General features: G+C 29.7%; 1 protein-coding gene across 3 annotated transcripts in view; it reads left to right on the forward strand.

Moving 5' to 3' along the window:
* Positions 1-19074, forward strand: part of LOC119611514 (glutamate receptor-interacting protein 1) — a 62033-nt gene extending 42959 nt beyond the window's left edge. For all 3 annotated transcript variants that reach the window (XM_037967121.1, XM_037967122.1, XM_037967123.1), the window contains 8 exons: positions 7414-7626; positions 8148-8338; positions 9325-9617; positions 9685-9848; positions 15912-17097; positions 17162-17364; positions 17430-17887; positions 17956-19074. In XM_037967121.1, coding sequence (XP_037823049.1) covers positions 7414-7626; positions 8148-8338; positions 9325-9617; positions 9685-9848; positions 15912-17097; positions 17162-17364; positions 17430-17887; positions 17956-18057 — 2810 coding nt within the window. In that variant the 3' untranslated portion in view covers positions 18058-19074. The remainder of the gene's footprint in view (positions 1-7413; positions 7627-8147; positions 8339-9324; positions 9618-9684; positions 9849-15911; positions 17098-17161; positions 17365-17429; positions 17888-17955) is intronic.
* Positions 19075-19968: the final 894 nt, after the last annotated feature.

Genomic DNA, 19968 nt, shown 5'->3' on the forward strand with positions numbered 1-19968 from the left:
GAACAATTTTATTGACTTCTCTTTAGACTTTTTAATCCTAAAAAGTCTTTATTTTATATTTAAACACTTTTATTTTCCCTCCGAACTTAAAATAAGCAAAAATGCTTTTTACATGCAAATGAAAAACAACAACTTCTACTAAACAAAAAAAAAAAAAAAACAACAAATGGATCTCCGCTCCGCAATGAACCGATTCTCAATCGGCCAAAGATTGTCAACTCAGCAACAGCTGCATCAATCGGAAGTTTTTCCCTAGGAAAGAACATCCAGTCACAGCTAATCTGTTACAACAACAACAAAAGTTCACAAACTTTGGCCAAGGGAGTCTTAATGGGGCTACTAGGAAAATCCTGTAAAAATCTTCGCCATGTTAGATATTTTTTAATAAAATTAAACTATTATAACTAAAAAAATAGATTTATTACAAAAATATTTGGAAATTTTGTTTAGAAAAGTACCTTTTTTAATAAATTAAATCACAGCAATTAGACAAGTGGAGACCGCCAAATTTCACAACATTTTTTATATGCACAAACACAGACACTTATTAAATTTTCTATTTATTACATTATCTAATTGTATTTAATTAATTTTTCACTAAAATAATGAAAGTTTATAGAGTTTTTTTCTAACTTTTTATAAATTTTAGTAAAACACACACTTTTTTGTTGCAAAATTCTAATAAGGATCAATTTGTTTTCTCTTTTGTATGGTATTGCCAGATGTTAATGTTAAGCTACTGTGTGTGGGTGGCATTGCCAAAGTGAATTTTAATAGAAACTGGTAGAGAAATTGAATAAAATATTTTTTTAAATTAAAGCATGTATTGTAAATTTTAATAAAGTAAAAGTTATATATTATACCTCATAATAATACAGACAACATAGAATCATGAAATTTTGACAGTATATACAAATATTTGGGGTCTTCTGAAAACTGATTCCAATATACAGACGGACATGGCTATAGCATGGACTATGGAAATCTGGCATGGAATATTAAAATTTGTAAATAGTACTAACTTATAACTAGGGTTCTATAGTTGAAACGAAAAGTCGACTTTTCGACTTTTTGCATTTAGTTAAAAGTCGTCTTTTCGACTTTTTGCATTTTATGAAAAGTCGATTTTTCGACTCTTTTTCAATTAATTAAAAGTCGACTTTTAGGCTTTTCGACTTTTCGACTATTTTCGAATTCTTTCGACTAGTTTTTGACTTTTTTCGAGTTTTTCCGACTATTTTAGAGTTTTTGACTATTTTTCCACTTTCTTAAAATTTTCGACTATTTTTGACTTTTTTCTACTATTTTCGACTTTTTTTCGACTTGCGTCTTTTTTCGACTTTTTACGGCTTCTCGACTTTTTTGGACTTTTATTTACAAAATCGACTTTTCGACATTTTTCATAGACGATAGTCGAGTTATCGACTTTTTTGGAACAAAATAGTCGACATCGACTTTTTTCGACAAAAAGTCGATTGTTCGATTATTTGAAAGTCGATTTATAGAACCTTACTTATAACATAAAAAGTACTCTTTTTTAAATTTTAAAGTACTAAACTAGTTTTCTGCTAGACCATAGACTGAAAATAGCCTATACTATAGACTATAAACTAGACTGTAGACTAGGCTATAGGCTACACTATAGCCTAGACTATAGACTACACTATAGCCTAGACTATAGACTAGACTATAGACTAGACTATAGACTAGACTATAGACTAGACTATAGACTAGACTATAGACTATAGACTAGACTATAGACTAGACTATAGACTAGACTATAGACTAGACTATAGACTAGACAATAGACTAGACTATAGGCTACACTATAGACTAGACTATAGACTAGACTATAGACTAGACTACAGACTATACTATAGACTATACTATAGACTAGACTATAGGCTATACTATAGACTAGACTATAGGCTATACTATAGACTAGACTATAGACTAGACTATAGACTAGACTATAGGCTATACTATAGACTAGACTATAGACTAGACTATAGACTAGACTATAGACTAGACTATAGACTAGACTATAGACTAGACTATAGACTAGACTATAGACTAGACTATAGACTAGACTATAGACTAGACTATAGACTAGACTATAGACTAGACTATAGACTAGACTATAGACTAGACTATAGACTAGACTATAGACTAGACTATAGACTAGACTATAGACTAGACTATAGACTAGACTATAGACTAGACTATAGACTAGACTATAGACTAGACTATAGACTAGACTATAGATTAGACTATAGACTAGACTATAGACTAGACTATAGACTAGACTATAGACTACACTATAGACTAGACTATAGACTAGACTATAGACTAGACTATAGACTAGACTATAGACTAGACTATAGACTAGACTATAGACTAGACTATAGACTAGACTATAGACTAGACTATAGACTAGACTATAGACTAGACTATAGACTAGACTATAGACTAGACTATAGACTAGACTATAGACTAGACTATAGACTAGACTATAGACTAGACTATAGACTAGACTATATACTAGACTATATACTAGACTATATACTAGACTATAGACTAGACTATAGACTAGACTATAGACTACACTATAGACTACACTATAGACAAGACTATAGACAAGACTATAGACTACACTATAGACTAGACTATTGACTACTATGAGGTGTACTTATCAAAAGTTTATAAATTAGAAAAAGTACAAAAAATGTCGTGGGAGAACCGATATCAAAAGTACCTAAAAAATACAAAAGTATTGAATTTTCCATGCGTGATAGAAATTGCAAAGGGAATGACAAACTTAAATATACGCTTCTCACGAAGTTGCAGAACATTAAAACCTTGAATTTTGAAATTGATTACATTTCTATATCGTCACACTTTAAACAAATACGAAAATTATTAATTAGTCTCCCCGATTTATTGTAATTTCGAAAAATATTTGTCATATTTGTTTGATTTATTTTGAGGTTTTGAATTTTATGACCAGCATAACCTAAAAATTTTAATAATTCTTTAAGTTTTTCAGAACAGCCCACTTGTAGTTAGTTTTTTTTTTTTTGCTGTTGTTAATTAAAAATTAAATATGTTTGAAAAATATAAATCAATATTTTTACTTATAAAATGCTGTATAAAAAGATTTAAAATTTATTTTCATAAAACATGATTTATATCTTCATTTGTATATAAATATACCCCAGAGTGAGAATGAATGTAATATGAATTTGTTAATTTTTTATTACTTGTCATTTTATTTAAGAGCTACTGTTTTTTATATAAAAAAAATAAAATTTTAATGTTTTTAATTTATTATTGTTTAGTTTTATGATATATTTCGTGTTGTTTTTTTGTTGTTGTTGGTTCTTAATTCTTTTTGTTTACGTGTTTTATTAATGCTCGAGAAGAAGATAAGGAGTGGGTGTTTTTATTATCAGACAAGTACTTGTAACTCATAAATATGGAATTGGATTAAAAACAGATATACATTTGTATGTATGTGAAGTCTGAAATGTTTAAAACTTTTTGCACAAAAAGCTGTTTCTTTTTATTAAAGTCGTTGAAAAAGGAACACAGTAAATTATAAATAAAAAAGTTTCTGAATAAGATTTTAGTATGAATTTTTATAAAAATATATTCAATCTCGATGACCCCCCTAATTTTACCACGTCTTTGTCTTTGGAAACATTTTTTTCTTGCTCCATCATGTTTACAAAAAAAAAACCTAGAAATGTATACGCAACTTGTTTTTTGTTGCTGAAACCCCTGTCGCTATAAATCATTGCAGATAATCAGACTATAAAGAGCTTTATTGTTGTCTATAAAGACTCTTTTACGTTGCTTGCCACACTATTTTCTAATCTTTTTTTTTCACTGGGACGTAACCAAATATTAAAAATGAAAAATTTCACACAAAAAATATACAAATAATAAATCTAAAATCTTTCAATATAAGCGATAATGATTTAGTATTATTTTATATTTAAAACGTTAAGGATGAACTAAAAATCTTAAAAAATATAAAAAAGTCTAAACTAAAAATATATTTTAAAGAATTAATAACATAATTAAAGTATTCAAATAATAAATATGCATTAATTGTCATAACTGTCATGCTTTCTTAAAGGTATAATTATTTCTCAGAAACAAAAAAAAAGCAAAGTTCTGAAATCTTTTCATTTATGACAAAATTTCTGCCAGGCATATAAAAACACATTAAAATTGATAAATTTGATGAAAAACATTTATGAGTGAAAGAAAAAAAAAAAAAAAAAAACAATAAAATAATGTTAATTTAAAAATGAAAATTATGAAAATATTAAATAATACTGACCAAAATGTCTAGACATTTACTACAACAAAATAAATAAAAATATACATTTGTATTTCACATGCTAGATACATTTTTTGTAGAAAAACAAAAAAACTAAAAGATGTTTTTGACGACATATTATCCATGCGTAACTACATTCTCATTTCAGCATTGTATCTGAAGACAAAAATGAAAATTTTTAGAAGAAAAAAATTTGGCACATGTTTTGAAATATATACACATTAAATAAAAACACATTTTAATACAAGAAAACCCCATTCAACGGTAGCCAAAAAAAAAAAAAAAACAAATAAAGGAAAACTGAAAGAAAGACAAATTATTAAAAAGACGAAATCTTTTCAAAATACCGGCAAAAATAGTGGAAATGTCAACACTTGTCATTAAGCGAATTTAAACTGAGCTATTAACTTACAACAAAAAGAATAAACTAAGTTTTATAAAAACTACCCAGCTAACAACTTTCAATTCTAACCACTTACCTATTAGTATACTTTATAATGACTACTTCACATTGTTCTGATTACATAGAAGTAGTCTAATAACGCCTAATTAATGATGTGTTATATATGTAAATACTTTCTAATTCATTAGAACATCTGCTTCGTGAAGCTATATTAGTTTTTTCATACCACTTATTATTGCTATTACTTGTAAGCGATTGTGTTAGCATTCAATAACATCACTAATGACTTAAAATGCTATTGTGTCAGTAAATTTTAGCATTTTAACTCCAAACTTGTTAATGAAAGTTTTTGCTGGGTAATGTCTCTCTACAATATTTCATTTGGAACGGTCCATAATTGACCCTAGCCTGCATAAACCCGTTTTTGCAGAAAATCTGTTCATTTTCGATAGATAATAAATTCCGAGTCCTTATAGACAACGGAGTCGATTTAGTCATGTATGTCTGTCTGTCTGCCTTTTTTTATTTGTCACATATTTTTTCCATCTAGGGATTAACACAGTTGAACATTTTTAGAATCGGTTATGTAGCTTCCACACTAATTTATATGCTCCCGAAAAATGGATTTTTTTTAAACTGCCCTCTACAATCTAATATTGATAGACATCGTATTACCATTAAAACCTGGATCGATCCTATACAAGACCCACTTCCGAAAATCAATTAAACGAACATAATTCACTAACGAATAACCACGTCGGGGCGAAATTTTTCTGGATCGGCTCATAACTGGTCATAGCTATGATATAAAGTTCACTTCTGAATTTGTTTATATAAATCACTTAATAGTAAATAACTCATGAATTAATGATATAGGGATAAAATTATATGTATATATGTATATAGATCATTCTGTGAACATTTTTTTTACGCATCGACCCATAATTAGTCATAGTTCCCTCTTCTGAAAATCATTTAACCGTAAATAACGTATTACTTAATAATGATATGGAGATAGAATTCAATACGAATATGTTGAATTATAAATTATTCAGCGTATTTTTTTCCGGATCGGACCCTAATTGGTACAATTCGAATAAAGTACAATTTCGGAAATCACTTAATCGTATATAACTCACAATTTAATACTGATATCGGTATAAAATTATACTTATATATGTTCCGTAAATAATTATGTGAATATTTTTCCGTTCCAAAATTGGTCATAGCCTCAATATAAAGCGCTCTTCTGAAAATCGCAAATAACTGATTACTTAATAATGATATTGGGATAAAATTCTACAAATGTTGTGTGTCTACATATTGTTGGTCACATCAGCGATATAAAGTCCATTTATTGCCCATAGTTACCATATAAAATCCATACATCTCATATAATGTCAGTTAATCGTAAATAATTCATGAAATAATAATGATATCGGTATATTATTTGTAATTTAAGCTTTAAAAAATAAAATCTAAATTTCTATATATGTTTGATGTCTTGGTAAAATAATAACTTATAGATGAAGTGTGTTTAAAATTCGGCATAGCAAAATATAGCACTGTATCTATTATTGTTCGAAATTTTTAAGATCGGGTCTAATTTCGGGAAAATTGTGAATTATACTGAGAAAACCTATTTATGTTAGTTAGTTAGTTTGAAAGGAGGATGTATATACATTAAATCCGAAGAAATACACCTAGGCCTCTATCGGGCCTGTTGTGCGCTCCTTAACCAGTGCCTCAGGTGGGAATCGAACCCGCCACCTCCGGTCTACCAGGCAAGAACACTAACCTCTAACCTACCGGAGGCCACCTAACCTATTTATACTTCTATCTTTCATAAAATTTGTGATGTTCTAGATATTTGACATCAGGATATAACCAATGTATAATCAGTGGCAAATATCCGCGTCCTTGAAAATTCCTTAGAAATACTGGAATACAACTTTTAACGTTGTTATAGTTCTGAATGTAATGGCAACATCATTAGTTCCAAGGTTGCTGTTTGATTTTCCTAAACTTTATGTACAGATGTATATCAAATGAGAGGCCTTTCAAATTGCTTTCTGTTAATATACATACATACTTAACGGACATAGTTAAAAGGACAAGATTTTTCCCACTAAAGTGAAATTTATAAAAAAGTGTAGGGGAACTTTCAAAAAACTTTTGATTTTTTTAAACTATAAAAATAATTGTGTTTTTTTTATTGCTTGGGGCCAGTGACAAAACAATTTTGGACTAGATTCAAAGATTGTTTGTCAAAAAAAAATCTCAAATGAAAAAAAAAACTATATGAAAAATCATCATCTTAATGATGATTTATATAAAAAAATTTATAAATTTCAAAATAAAAAGCAAACGGAAGTTGAATGTAGAAAGAAACAAAAAAATTAAAAGAAAAATTGGCAACATTTTGTGAAGACAAAAATATATTTCATTGAAGAAAATTATTTGTACAACAGGAAATAAATTTTGTTTGAAATTTAAGATATTTTCTTAAATAAATAAAATATGTTTAAAAAAAAGAAAACATTTGCTCTTTATCTTAAAACAGTCTAGCCAGTTAGAAACATATTTGTAATATATACTTTCGACATGTTTTTAAAAAAATAATTTTTAATGTTATTAATTTGTTTTTTTTTTTCTAATTTAGAACGCAATGACCTTTCATATCCACCTGTTATAGCGACGTTAAGTCCACTGGGTCATGCTGCTGATTTTCTAGCGCCAGGAGATCGTCTTCATCAGATAGATGGCATCTCAACAATTGGGTTAACAAATCAACACATTATGAGCATGCTGTGCGGCGGTGGCACAGCAGATGGTCCTGCTATAGTTGAAATTGAATATTCCCTGCCCGAATACAGTGAGTATTTAATTGAAAATAAGACAAATAATAATAAAAATGCTAAAGTAAATAAAACATGTAATTACATTACGAGGGTTGTGTGAGAAAGCCATGAGAAAAAATCTACATATTTAAATTTAAAGCATTTTGTTTTAAGTACTTTTTAGTGACACTTTAATATTGACACATTTATGTTTATAAACTTTACACAAACATTTGTTTATATACCTTTTTCTCTAAGCAACATGTTGCTAAAGCATAAACCAAAATAAATTACCAGAAAAATATGTTTTTTTCATTTGAAAATTACATGTTGAAATATTCCATTTAGATTTTTCTAACACTTACATTTGTCAAAAATATTTTTATACCAAAAATTTTTTTTCTATTTTCTTTTCATGTTATGTCTTCTCCCTGTCGATTATTGAATATTAAAAATGTAATACAATCAACCCCCATGTTCATCATCGGAAAACGCGTGTTCGTTGTCCACATCTTTCAACACTTTTTAATGCATTTTCAAACAAAACATTTATTAGTTTCCCAAAATAGTCTTTGTGTAACATCGAAATTGGCTCAAATAACAGTGGAACGTGAGAGTGGTTGTCTGGGTCTAACATTGCGCGGTGGTGCTGATTATCCTTTGATTGTAACACATGTTCGGCCTCATGGTCCTGTTTATAAAACGGGTCGAATAAAACCGGGTGATCGTTTGCTGAGAGTGGATAATGTAAGTTTGTTGGCTTAATACTTGATGCGTTGTGGTACTAATCCGATTTGCAGGTTTTAAAAAGTGGTGAATCTTAAATACCATTCCTTTCTAGTTTTTCATTTCAATACTTTCCTTTTTTAGTTTTAAATTCTTTAGATTCCCATATTTGTTTTAATTTTTATAAAAAATCCCAAATTTCGACCATAAATTGTTGAAATATAAGCAAAATACTGCAAAACCCATATTTTTGTACATATCTGCAATAGTCAGTTAGTACCGTAAATAATATAAATAAAAAATGAAAGGCCCTTTAAATACCTTTGTTTTGATATTACATATTGCTTATATTCAGCGAATCACAATAAAAATATTTGCCGGGAATTTGATCATATTTCTGATATGGACCGATATTAATGGTTTTAAATTATAAAATTTTCAAAGCAATATCTTATAGAATGATGTACGGTTTGTATTCTTAAGATATCTAGGGCCTTCAGAAAATTACTTTCAACATACTGACGGCCTTTGCTAAATCGGCTTCGTAAGGATTCAAAATACATAGACTTCCCGAAACATCGGTTGAAATTGTTTAAATTTGAAATTTTGAAAACAAATTTGTTTATGTAAATCTGATAACATATGGTTCTAAACCAGAGGCTCTTTTGTAAATAATTTTTGTAAATATAAGACCGTAAATGACCCTAGAACACTTTTTTTTTACTGATTTCGAAAGAGAAATTTTTATTGAAATTTATAATCGTTCTTATAAATTTGGCAAAGATTGATCAATAACGGATCTGAGGCCTCAGGTATTCTTTTTATAAAATTTAATATACATAACTTACAAACAACAAATCTCTCTGTTAGAATCGGACCATTATATGTCCCCGATTTCTAGAAATTTTTAGTTCTAAAAGGATTTCCTGCAAATCTGAAGAGTACCGGAACCAAGTATAATTCAAAATTTTAAATTTTTATTAAATTTATCTTTGTTTCAATTATAGGTCTCCCTAATTGGCAAAACTTTGGCTGAAGCCCAACAAATAATAAAAAATGGTGGCCATATATCGGGCTATACAAATCTAACAATTGAATACGATGTTTCAGTAGTGCAAAGTGTGGAATTTTCTATGGGCCCGCTCTTAATAGAAATTGAAAGACCCATGAATGATAAATTGGGTTTGGTTTTGTGTAATTATACATCAGCAGCTGGACTGACTGATCATACAAAAATCGATGAAGTAACACAAGCGGGTGTGTATATAGCGAGTATTTTACCAGCCAGTATAGCAGATAGGTAAGTATTAAATAATAATCGGAATAATAATGTGATTTTACCAAATAACTGATCTCCCTCTTACCAGATGCGGAGCTTTAACCGTTGGCGATCAAGTACTTTCCATAGATGATATTAACATAGAAAATTCTACCTACACTCCCGATGAAGTAATGACAATATTGGATACCAGTTCGGGTCGTGGTTATACACAAATGCAAATAATGCCCGCACATGCTTTGGCCAGAAGAGGTGGGTACTACATAGCTAACAAACTAACTAATAAATTTTTTAAAACTTGGACAATTAAATGTTGAAAACATGATAATATTATGTTAAGAACAAAACCATAAAACTCATCATACATACTAATATACACATAATAAAGTTGTTTTCATGCAAATGTATAAAGGGAAACATATAAATTTGTTGCGTCTCCATAGTTTGCACATGAAAAGTGAAATGAAAAATTGGTTTCGTGACAGGAACATACATGTCTTTTTCGAAGTATAACATGGCGCCAAATGTGTAGGAAAAACAAAACCCCACGACAGCAAAAACATGTAGAAAATTAAAGAGTTTTCTTTAAAAGAAATTATAAATTAAGATTTTTTTTTTTTTAATTTTAGAAAATTTTAAGTTATTAAATTTTAATAATTTTAATTATTCTCAATAGTTTTTGTCTTAACTTATATACAGTTTAAACATATTTCTTATTTATTTTCCTAATGATTTTTGCATGTTGCTCCACATAAATTTTGCCATCAACGCCTTAGTATCAGTGCTCCGATCGCAGCCATTACATATTTCTCATTGTGTATCAAGGCTGTGAACACACGCATTTATATTCTTATACTAAATGTCCACAACAACAATAATAAATTCAAAATATGACAACCTCATTATCATTAAGAAATTGTAGCAGAGTGGCAGTGGCACGGAGGCAAACAGTCAGCCAACCACCAGCAATAATCATCAATATCAATTCTCAATCTCAGATCTTTGAAATGTATGAAGAAATAATACATACATATGTTGAAAATAATTATTAAAAAATACACTTAAAGAAATCAGTGGTGCCTTTACAGACACTATATAAAAGTATCTTTATAGACACAGTTTTCTATAGAAAAGTGTTGTCTTTTTAGATACAGTTTTCTATAGAATAGTGTTGTCTCTTTAGATACAGTTTTCTATAGAAAAGTTTTGTCTTTTTAGACACAGTTTTCTATAGAAAAGTGTTGTCTTTTTTAAACACAGTTTTCTATAGAAAAGTGTTGTCTTTTTAGACACAGTTTTCTATAGAAAAGTGTTGTCTTTTTAGACACTGTTTTCTATAGAAAAGTGTTGTCTTTTTAGACACAGTTTTCTATAGAAAAGTGTTGTCTTTTTAGACACAGTTTTCTATAGAAAAGTGTTGTCTTTTTAGACACAGTTTTCTATAGAAAAGTGTTGTCTTTTTAGACACAGTTTTCTATAGAAAAGTGTTGTCTTTTTAGACACAGTTTTCTATAGAAAAGTGTTGTCTTTTTAGACACAGTTTTCTATAGAAAAGTGTTGTCTTTTTAGACACAGTTTTCTATAGAAAAGTGTTGTCTTTTTAGACACAGTTTTCTATAGAAAAGTGTTGTCTTTTTAGACACAGTTTTCTATAGAAAAGTGTTGTCTTTTTAGACACAGTTTTCTATAGAAAAGTGTTGTCTTTTTAGACACAGTTTTCTATAGAAAAGTGTTGTCTTTTTAGACACAGTTTTCTATAGAAAAGTGTTGTCTTTTTAAACACAGTTTTCTATAGAAAAGTGTTGTCTTTTTAGACACAGTTTTCTATAGAAAAGTGTTGTCTTTTTAGACACATTTTCTATAAAAAACTGATGTCTTTTTAGACACAGTTTTCTATAGAAAATTGATGTCTTTTTAGACACAGTTTTCTATAGAAAATTGATGTCTTTTTAGACACATTTTCTATAGAAAAGTGTTGTCTTTTTAGACACAGTTTTCTATAGAAGAGTGTTGTCTTTTTAGATACAGTTTTCTATAGAAAAGTGTTGTCTTTATAGATACAGTTTTCTATAGAAAAGTTTTGTCTTTTTATACACAGTTTTCTATGAAAAGTTTTGTCTTTTTAGACACAGTTTTCTATAGAAAAGCGTTGTCTTTTTAGACACAGTTTTCTATAGAAAAGTGTTGTCTTTTTAAACACAGTTTTCTATAGAAAAGTGTTGTTTTTTGAGACACAGTTTTCTATAAAAAAGTGTTGTTTTTTTAGACATAGTTTTCTATAGAAAAGTGTTGTCTTTTCAGACGCAGTTTTCTATAGAAATGTGTTGTATTTTTAGACACAGTTCAATAAAGAAAATTGTCTTATATATATATTTAAAGTTTTCTATAGAAAAGGCGTCGATTTTATAGATACAGTTATCTGTAGAAGAGTCTCATTTGGACCCTTCAAGTTCATTAGTTCCCCAGGGGTCCTCTTAAAAACTTAAAAGTTTATTTTTAGAAAAATGCTCTGTTGTTTTGATTTATTTTCAAAATTTAAGTATTCAGTTCATTTATTTAAGTGTATTCTAATGATCTTTGTTCATATTGATTTGAAAACAAAAACAAAAATCAAATAACACACAGCTAAAAAAACCTCTATAAACATGTGACTTGTGTCAATATGATTTTGGTGACATTTGTCGATCGTAAACAGACATAAAAAATTAAATCCCCAAAAAAGGGGGGAAAGAAGCATTTTCTGTAAGTTGACTAAATTCACTTGTAGGTAGTACAACTAAAACTAAAATGACTAAAAGATCTTTTTGAATAAGAAAAGAGTTCAAATCGTAAACGTGAAATCCCAGAGAAAAATATGTTCTTACTTACTGCTCCGCTGGCATTATGAAGCGTAACATAAATTCTTGTTGAAATCGGCGTCATTCAGGCATGGTAATAATACGACTCGTACATTTTCTTAGTTTTATGATTTGTCTTCGCTTTGTAGACTTTACATGAAAATGATTTTTGTTTTTAATCTTTTTTATATGTATGTGTTTTTTAAGAGATCATTTTCTTTCATAATTTTCAAATTTATTAAATTAAGATTTTTTCTATATAAATAAAAGAACTTTAAGTAAAATGCCGCAAAGGGAAGTTAATACATATTGCTTAAGTTGACTCCAATAAGAGCGGGTAAAATAAGTCTAACGTTGAAAGGGGGCGTAGAGGTTATAAGTGTGTCGCAACTAATTTGAATATTTTATTTTAATATTTTTATTATTACTCCAATAAAATAAAGCACAAAAGTCGAAGTAATTAAAGTGTAATTTATAATAAAAATAAATAAAACTACAAAAGGAAGCAGGTGTTTCAAGAACTGTGGACTATTTTAGGGTTGAATATCAAAGAACTAAAAGATTTTGCTTAAAATATAACACTAAAGATCACTAGTGATCATTACGGTCATGTTCCATAAATTCAATTAATTATTTTCAAATCACAACATCAAACATATATTTTTCACTTCGAATTAATTATTCCCAAATTACTAAAACTTTTTTCAAAATCTATGTCCAATTTTTTACAAAATCTTCATCAGATTTCTACAGTTTTCTAAAGAAAAGTATCTTGTTTGTGGACACAAATTTCTATGCAAAGATGTCTTAATTATAGAAATAGTTTTCTATTGAAAAGTGTCTTCTTTATGGAAACGGTTTTATATAGAAAAGTGTCTTCTTTATGGAGACAGTTTTCTATAGAAGTGTCTCCTTAATGGATACAGTTTTCTAAAGAATAGTGTCATCTTTATAGATACAGTTTTCTATAGAAAAGTGTTGTGGTTTAGACACAGTTTTCTATAGAAAAGTGTTGTCTTTTTAGACACATTTTTCTATAGAAAAGTGTTGTCCTTTTAGACACATTTTTCTATAGAAAAGTGTTGTCCTTTTAGACACATTTTTCTATAGAAAAGTGTTGTCCTTTTAGACACATTTTTCTATAGAAAAGTGTTGTCCTTTTAGACACATTTTTCTATAGAAAAGTGTTGTCCTTTTAGGTCTCTTTAGACACAGTTTTCTATAGAAAAGCGTTGTCTCTTTAGACACAGTTTTCTATAGAAACGTGTTATCTTTTAGACACAGTTTTCTATAGAAAATTGTTGTCTTTTAGACACAGTTTTCTATAGAAAATTGTTGTCTTTTTAGACACAGTTTTCTATAGAAAATTGTTGTCTTTTAGACACAGTTTTCTATAAAAATTGTTGTCCTTTTAGACACAGTTTTCTATAGAAAATTGTTGTCCTTTTAGACACAGTTTTCTATAGAAAATTGTTGTCTTTTTAGACACTGTTTTCTATAGAAAATTGTTGTCTTTTTAGACACTGTTTTCTATAGAAAATTGTTGTCTTTTTAGACACTGTTTTCTATAGAAAATTGTTGTCTTTTTAGACACTGTTTTCTATAGAAAATTGTTGTCTTTTTAGACACTGTTTTCTATAGAAAATTGTTGTCTTTTTAGACACAGTTTTCTATAGAAAATTGTTGTCTTTTTAGACACAGTTTTCTATAGAAAAGTGTTGTCTTTTTAGACACAGTTTTCTATAGAAAAGTGTTGTCTTTTTAGACACAGTTTTCTATAGAAAAGTGTTGTCTTTTTAGACACAGTTTTCTATAGAAAAGTGTTGTCTTTTTAGACACAGTTTTCTATAGAAAAGTGTTGTCTTTTTAGACACAGTTTTCTATAGAAAAGTGTTGTCTTTTTAGACACAGTTTTCTATAGAAAAGTGTTGTCTTTTTAGACACAGTTTTCTATAGAAAAGTGTTGTCTTTTTAGACACAGTTTTCTATAGAACAGTGTTGTCTTTTTAGACACAGTTTTCTATAGAAAAGTGTTGTCTTTTTAGACACAGTTTTCTATAGAAAAGTGTTGTCTTTTTAGACACAGTTTTCTATAGAAAAGTGTTGTCTTTTTAGATACAGTTTTCTATAGAAAAGTGTTGTCTTTTTAGACACAGTTTTCTATAGAAAAGTGTTGTCTTTTTAGACACAGTTTTCTATAGAAAAGTGTTGTCTTTTTAGACACAGTTTTCTATAGAAAAGTGTTGTCTTTTTAGACACAGTTTTCTATAGAAAAGTGTTGTCTTTTTAGACACAGTTTTCTATAGAAAAGTGTTGTCTTTTTAGACACAGTTTTCTATAGAAAAGTGTTGTCTTTTTAGACACAGTTTTCTATAGAAAAGTGTTGTCTTTTTAGACACAGTTTTCTATAGAAAAGTGTTGTCTTTTTAGACACAGTTTTCTATAGAAAAGTGTTGTCTTTTTAGACACAGTTTTCTATAGAAAAGTGTTGTCTTTTTAGACACAGTTTTCTATAGAAAAGTGTTTTCTTTTTAGACACAATTTTCTTTACAAAAATGTTGTCTCTTTAGACACAGTTTTCTTTAGAAAAGTGTTGTCTTTTTAGACACAGTTTTCTTTAGAAAAGTGTTGTCTTTTTAGACACAGTTTTCTATAGAAAAGTGTTTTCTTTTTAGACACAGTTTTCTATAATAAATGTTTTAATTTTTAAAACAGTTTTCTAAGGCGTAATGTTTTCTTTAGAAGTTTCTTTGTTTTATAAGCAAATTATAACTCAATGACATAATAAATTAGACTGGAAAATATTTTTCTAAAAATAAACTGAGATCATAAAAACAAATCGAACTTGTAATTGTAATCTGGAAATCCTAAAAAATAATGACATTTACAAATTTGAAAATACCAAAAACTATACAATAGTGATCATGACTGTCAATGTCAAATCACAAAGAATTTCCAATGAATCTATAAAAAGTTGGAAATTTTAGAGAAAAGAAATGAAGTGTCAACATAAAGAAATTAAAATTGAAAATATTTCAAAAGTATAAGAATAATAAAAGAAGAAATATTTTAAAGTTTTAGAGAAATAAGAAGTATTTATTTATTAGCTGACACAGTGTTACGAACAAATGTGTACAGCTTTTCTAATTTTTCCCATTTCCTACTTTGTGTAGAATAGCTGAGGAAAAGCCCTTTTGAATAATCATAAATTATGCCCGGCATAATGGGAAAACAATAATCAGGGGGGATTGGTACAAAGAAAAAAAGCTACAACATTTTATTTTGTTGCAGCAGAGAAGTTTTCAAATGCAGAGGGGGGAGTGAGAACTATAAATAAATTTTGATTTCTAATTGAGGGCTCTTCCGTTTTCTAGTTTCTTCTTTTAAGTTTTTTTGTGTTATCTGTTAAGTATTTTACATTTAGAGAAGTATGTACAGTATGTTTTTCATCTTTTTCTCTTTTTTAATTTGTTTACAGGTCACAACACTTTAAACAGTCCCAAATATGGTTTCAACACTTTAGAATCGCGCAAATCACGTCAGAGACAACGTTTCGTACGCAAAAGTTCTCTGCCTTTAGAATCGGCTAATGCAGCCGCCTCTACCAGTGCAGCAAGTGCTGCGGGCAGTAGCGGCAGTGTTAGTGGTCCCAGTGGTGGCAGCAGCAGTGTAAGTGGCAGTAGTTTAGGTGCCACCAGCAATAGCACAACATCCGGTTTACATCATTCTACCAGCATGGGTATTTGCCGAGCTGAAACATTTCCGGTTTTATTAGACTGCAGCATGGGCAGTGGTTTGGTATTGGGTCCACAGACACCCTGTGGTCGGGCTGTTACAATTTCCAAAATTTTACCCGATTCTGTGGCCGATCGTTGTGGTTGCATACAAAAAGGTGATCGTATAGTGGCCATAAATAAAATGTATAATCTGGAGCAGCAAACTATGCGTCAGCTGTTGGGTGATATGGGCTCAAGACCTCCCCATGCTCCTGCCAATTGGTTGGAATTGGAAATAGAATTTGATATGCCCGATACGGTGGTGCCTTCTAGTGGAGTGTTTAATGTTAAAGTATTACGTGCCGGCAAGGCTGGCTTGGGTTTAAGTGTTAATGGCTCTAGTCATGGAGGTTTTGTTATAGCCGATGTTAAACCCGGCAGTCCAGCTCATCGCACCGGTTCTTTACGTACGGGCGATATTCTTCTAGCAGTAGACAATCATCCTGTGCAGCACTTTAATGTAGATTCTTTACTAAAGGAAGGTTCTATGGGGGATTTCTCTACTTTGACAGTGAAACGAGTTATGTTACCCGATTTCCTGTTTGATGCCCAACAAAAAGTACCCAATCATATTTACAGCAATTGCCCTAGTAGTCCCACTACCGAACATGATCTATATAGTAGTGCCTATGTGGCCAAATATAATGATTGCATGTCCATAAAATCATCAACACCACAACCTGAATATTTTCGTGGCCCCACTTTGGATGATAGCACTTTGAATTCTGTGCAAATAAGACATCATTTAGCGGCACCCAATTGGACTAGTACAGGCACTATGGGCCGTTCATTCCATAATCAGAATACACAAAGTTTGACCACAGAACTGCCGGATGATGAAGTAAATTATAATGAATTTGGTGGTTACGATTTGGATAGATATGCCAGGTAAGTTGATAAACAAATGTTATAGATTTAATTAAATTTTAATTGATTTTTTTTTTAATTACAGTGTTGATTGCACTACTTTACCACCACCAATGGAAAATAAAGTTTACGGTTCGGCGGCCAGTTCGAGTAGTAAAAGTAGTGGCACTAGTTTACATCAGATTATATTCACCGTACGTTTAGAACCCAAGGGAGGTTTGCTGGGCATAACTCTGGCCGGCAGTGAGGATATATCTAAGGCCATTACCATAAGTGGTATAGTGGAAGGTAAGTTTGGAGTTAGTACTAAACAAAAAAAACAAAAATAAATGTTCTATTTCTTGTTTCAATAGGTGGTATAGCCCATAAAAACGGACAAATCCAAGTGGGTGATCAACTTTTAGCCATTAATGCCGATTCCATACAGGGTATGCCTTTATCGCATGCCACCAATTTATTACAGAATTTAGGTGATATAGTAGATTTGAAAATTCTTCGATCACATGATGTGCAAAATAATTATGGTTCTGCTACGGAAACCAACAATCTGCCACAACCCCAAGCTATTTATGCCAAAGTTCAGAGAAGACCACGCAGTCCCTCGGCTAATACCGATAATGGTTCTGCAAGTGGTAAGGGAGAAAAACCCCGGGTCTTTCATGTTACTTTATATAAAGATAAGGTATATGATGATTATGGATTTTCCGTATCCGATGGTCTCTATGAAAGAGGAGTTTTCATAAATCGTATAAGATCGGGAGGTCCAGCCGATAAGTGTGGCCTTTTAAAGCCTTTTGATAGAATAATGCAGGTGGGTAAAAATATTTTAAAGAAATTTAGGAAAAAGAATTCATAACATTCTTCTAATTTTTTCCAAAGGTTAATGAAATCAAAACCCAAGATTTTGACTGTTGTCTTACTGTGCCTTTAATAGCAGCAGCTGGAGATAAAATCGAAATGATTATACAACGCACAGAATAGTATATTAAGAGCCCCCTGAAATACTAAAACCCCAACTGCTTTAGCAGTATGTGCCTTTTTATGGAAAACCATTCACCTAAAATTTTACAAATCTATTCAAAAAACGATTATTAAAATAACAATCGTTAACACTAATCGTTCCCATGACAATCGGTTTTTAGCACCGGAACGACTAGCAGTTCAAGGAACAACGACCCAGTATTGTCAACTAAGCAACTTTACACGTATCGCTGCTACAACAACAGCAACTAAGCACTTTTCCATAAGATTTTTAAAATTTGCTTAATTTGAATAATCGTTTATGAATACAAGATCTGGAAAAGATCAAAACTAAGTTATTGTCTAACCAAATATACAATTTTAAATTATATTTTTATACAATTTACGAAAAAAATGCCAAAAACCAAAAAATTAATCAAAAACTTTAAAATAAATTACGTAAAATTATTAAAAACTTAAATTAAGTAAAAGTATTTTTAATTAGTTTTTTAAGCTGTAACAAAAAGAATACCCCAAAATCCAAATTAATCATGCCATAGTTTTTCCAAAAAATAAGAAAGAAAAAGGAAATTAACTTTCCTAACTACTAATAATTTTAAATAAAATTTTGTTTTTAAGTTTTTTAAATATAATAATGACAATAATGTTTGAGAAAAATCTTAATTTTGTATGTATAATTTTGAGCTGAATTCTTGAAAGTGCTTTTTCATCTTAAAGGATTTATATCAATTGCCTTGTTTTAATAATAAATTGCCTTTTTTTCTATAAATTTTAGTTTTAATTATTTTGTATATCTTAATTTTTTTATATAAATATAAAAGTATTTTAAGTAATTTTGATAGTTATATGAATATAATACTTTACGGTCTGGCCGATATTTTTTTTTTTTTTGGAATCATAAATCATTTCATAGATGCTAAAGGATTAAATTAAAAAAATTAATAATAATAATAAATGTGTTCTTGCTTTAAATATTTTACTTGAAACAAATAAAAAGATATTAGTTTAGAACAAAATACAAATTGGAATTTTGTTATAAATAAAAAAATATTTCAGATTTATTTTAAGCATTTCCCAATTTTTTTAAAAACTTCATATTCCTATGCCAAAATTTTTCTTAACAATCCATAATGTAAGGCTATCGACTTCAATCGGGTCTAAGATCTTGTTTTTTCATAAGTGAATTAAACCTGTTATGGTGAATCCATGGGCTGCACAAAAGGTCCAAAATAGGGTCGCAGTGCTTAGGGCTCTCTCTTATCTAAATCTCCTGTAAATCAATCATAATTTCCTGCATAGAGATATTTAGCGCAATTTTTATACCCTACACCACTTTAGTGGGGAGGGTATATTGGATTTGTGCTGATGTTTGTAACATACAAAAATATTCGTGCTAGACCCACCTTAAAGTATACCAATCGGCTTAGAATCATTTTCTGAGTCGATTAAGCTATGTCCGTCCGCCTGGCTGGCTGGCTGTCCATGTAAACCTTGTGCGCAAGGTACAGGTCGCAATTTTCAAGATAATTGGATGAAATTTGGCATGCACGTTTTATTTGACCCAAGGACGAAGCCTATTGAAAATGGTTAAAATCGGTCCATTATTTCACCTAGCCCCCATAGAACAGAACCCCCCGAAAAGGGCTTCTGAGCTCATAATTATGTTAAATATACAGATATATCGATAAAATACGGCACAACTAAGTTTTATAGAAGTCTTGATGACCCTGCCAAATTTCATAAAGATCGGGCCCCATTTGACCCTAGCTCCCATACAAAGTCCCCTTCAGAAAATTACTTGAATGTCCCAAATTAACCTATAAACACAAATATCGCGATGAAATTCAGCACAATAAAATATTATGTAAATATAAATATATTCACAAAATTTTATCGGGCTTGGTCCATATT

This window comes from Lucilia sericata, unplaced genomic scaffold, assembly GCF_015586225.1.
Source record: "Lucilia sericata isolate MDLA Ls3-8-SP2 unplaced genomic scaffold, ASM1558622v1 Contig001469F_arrow, whole genome shotgun sequence".
Taxonomy (NCBI): Eukaryota; Metazoa; Arthropoda; class Insecta; order Diptera; family Calliphoridae; genus Lucilia; species Lucilia sericata.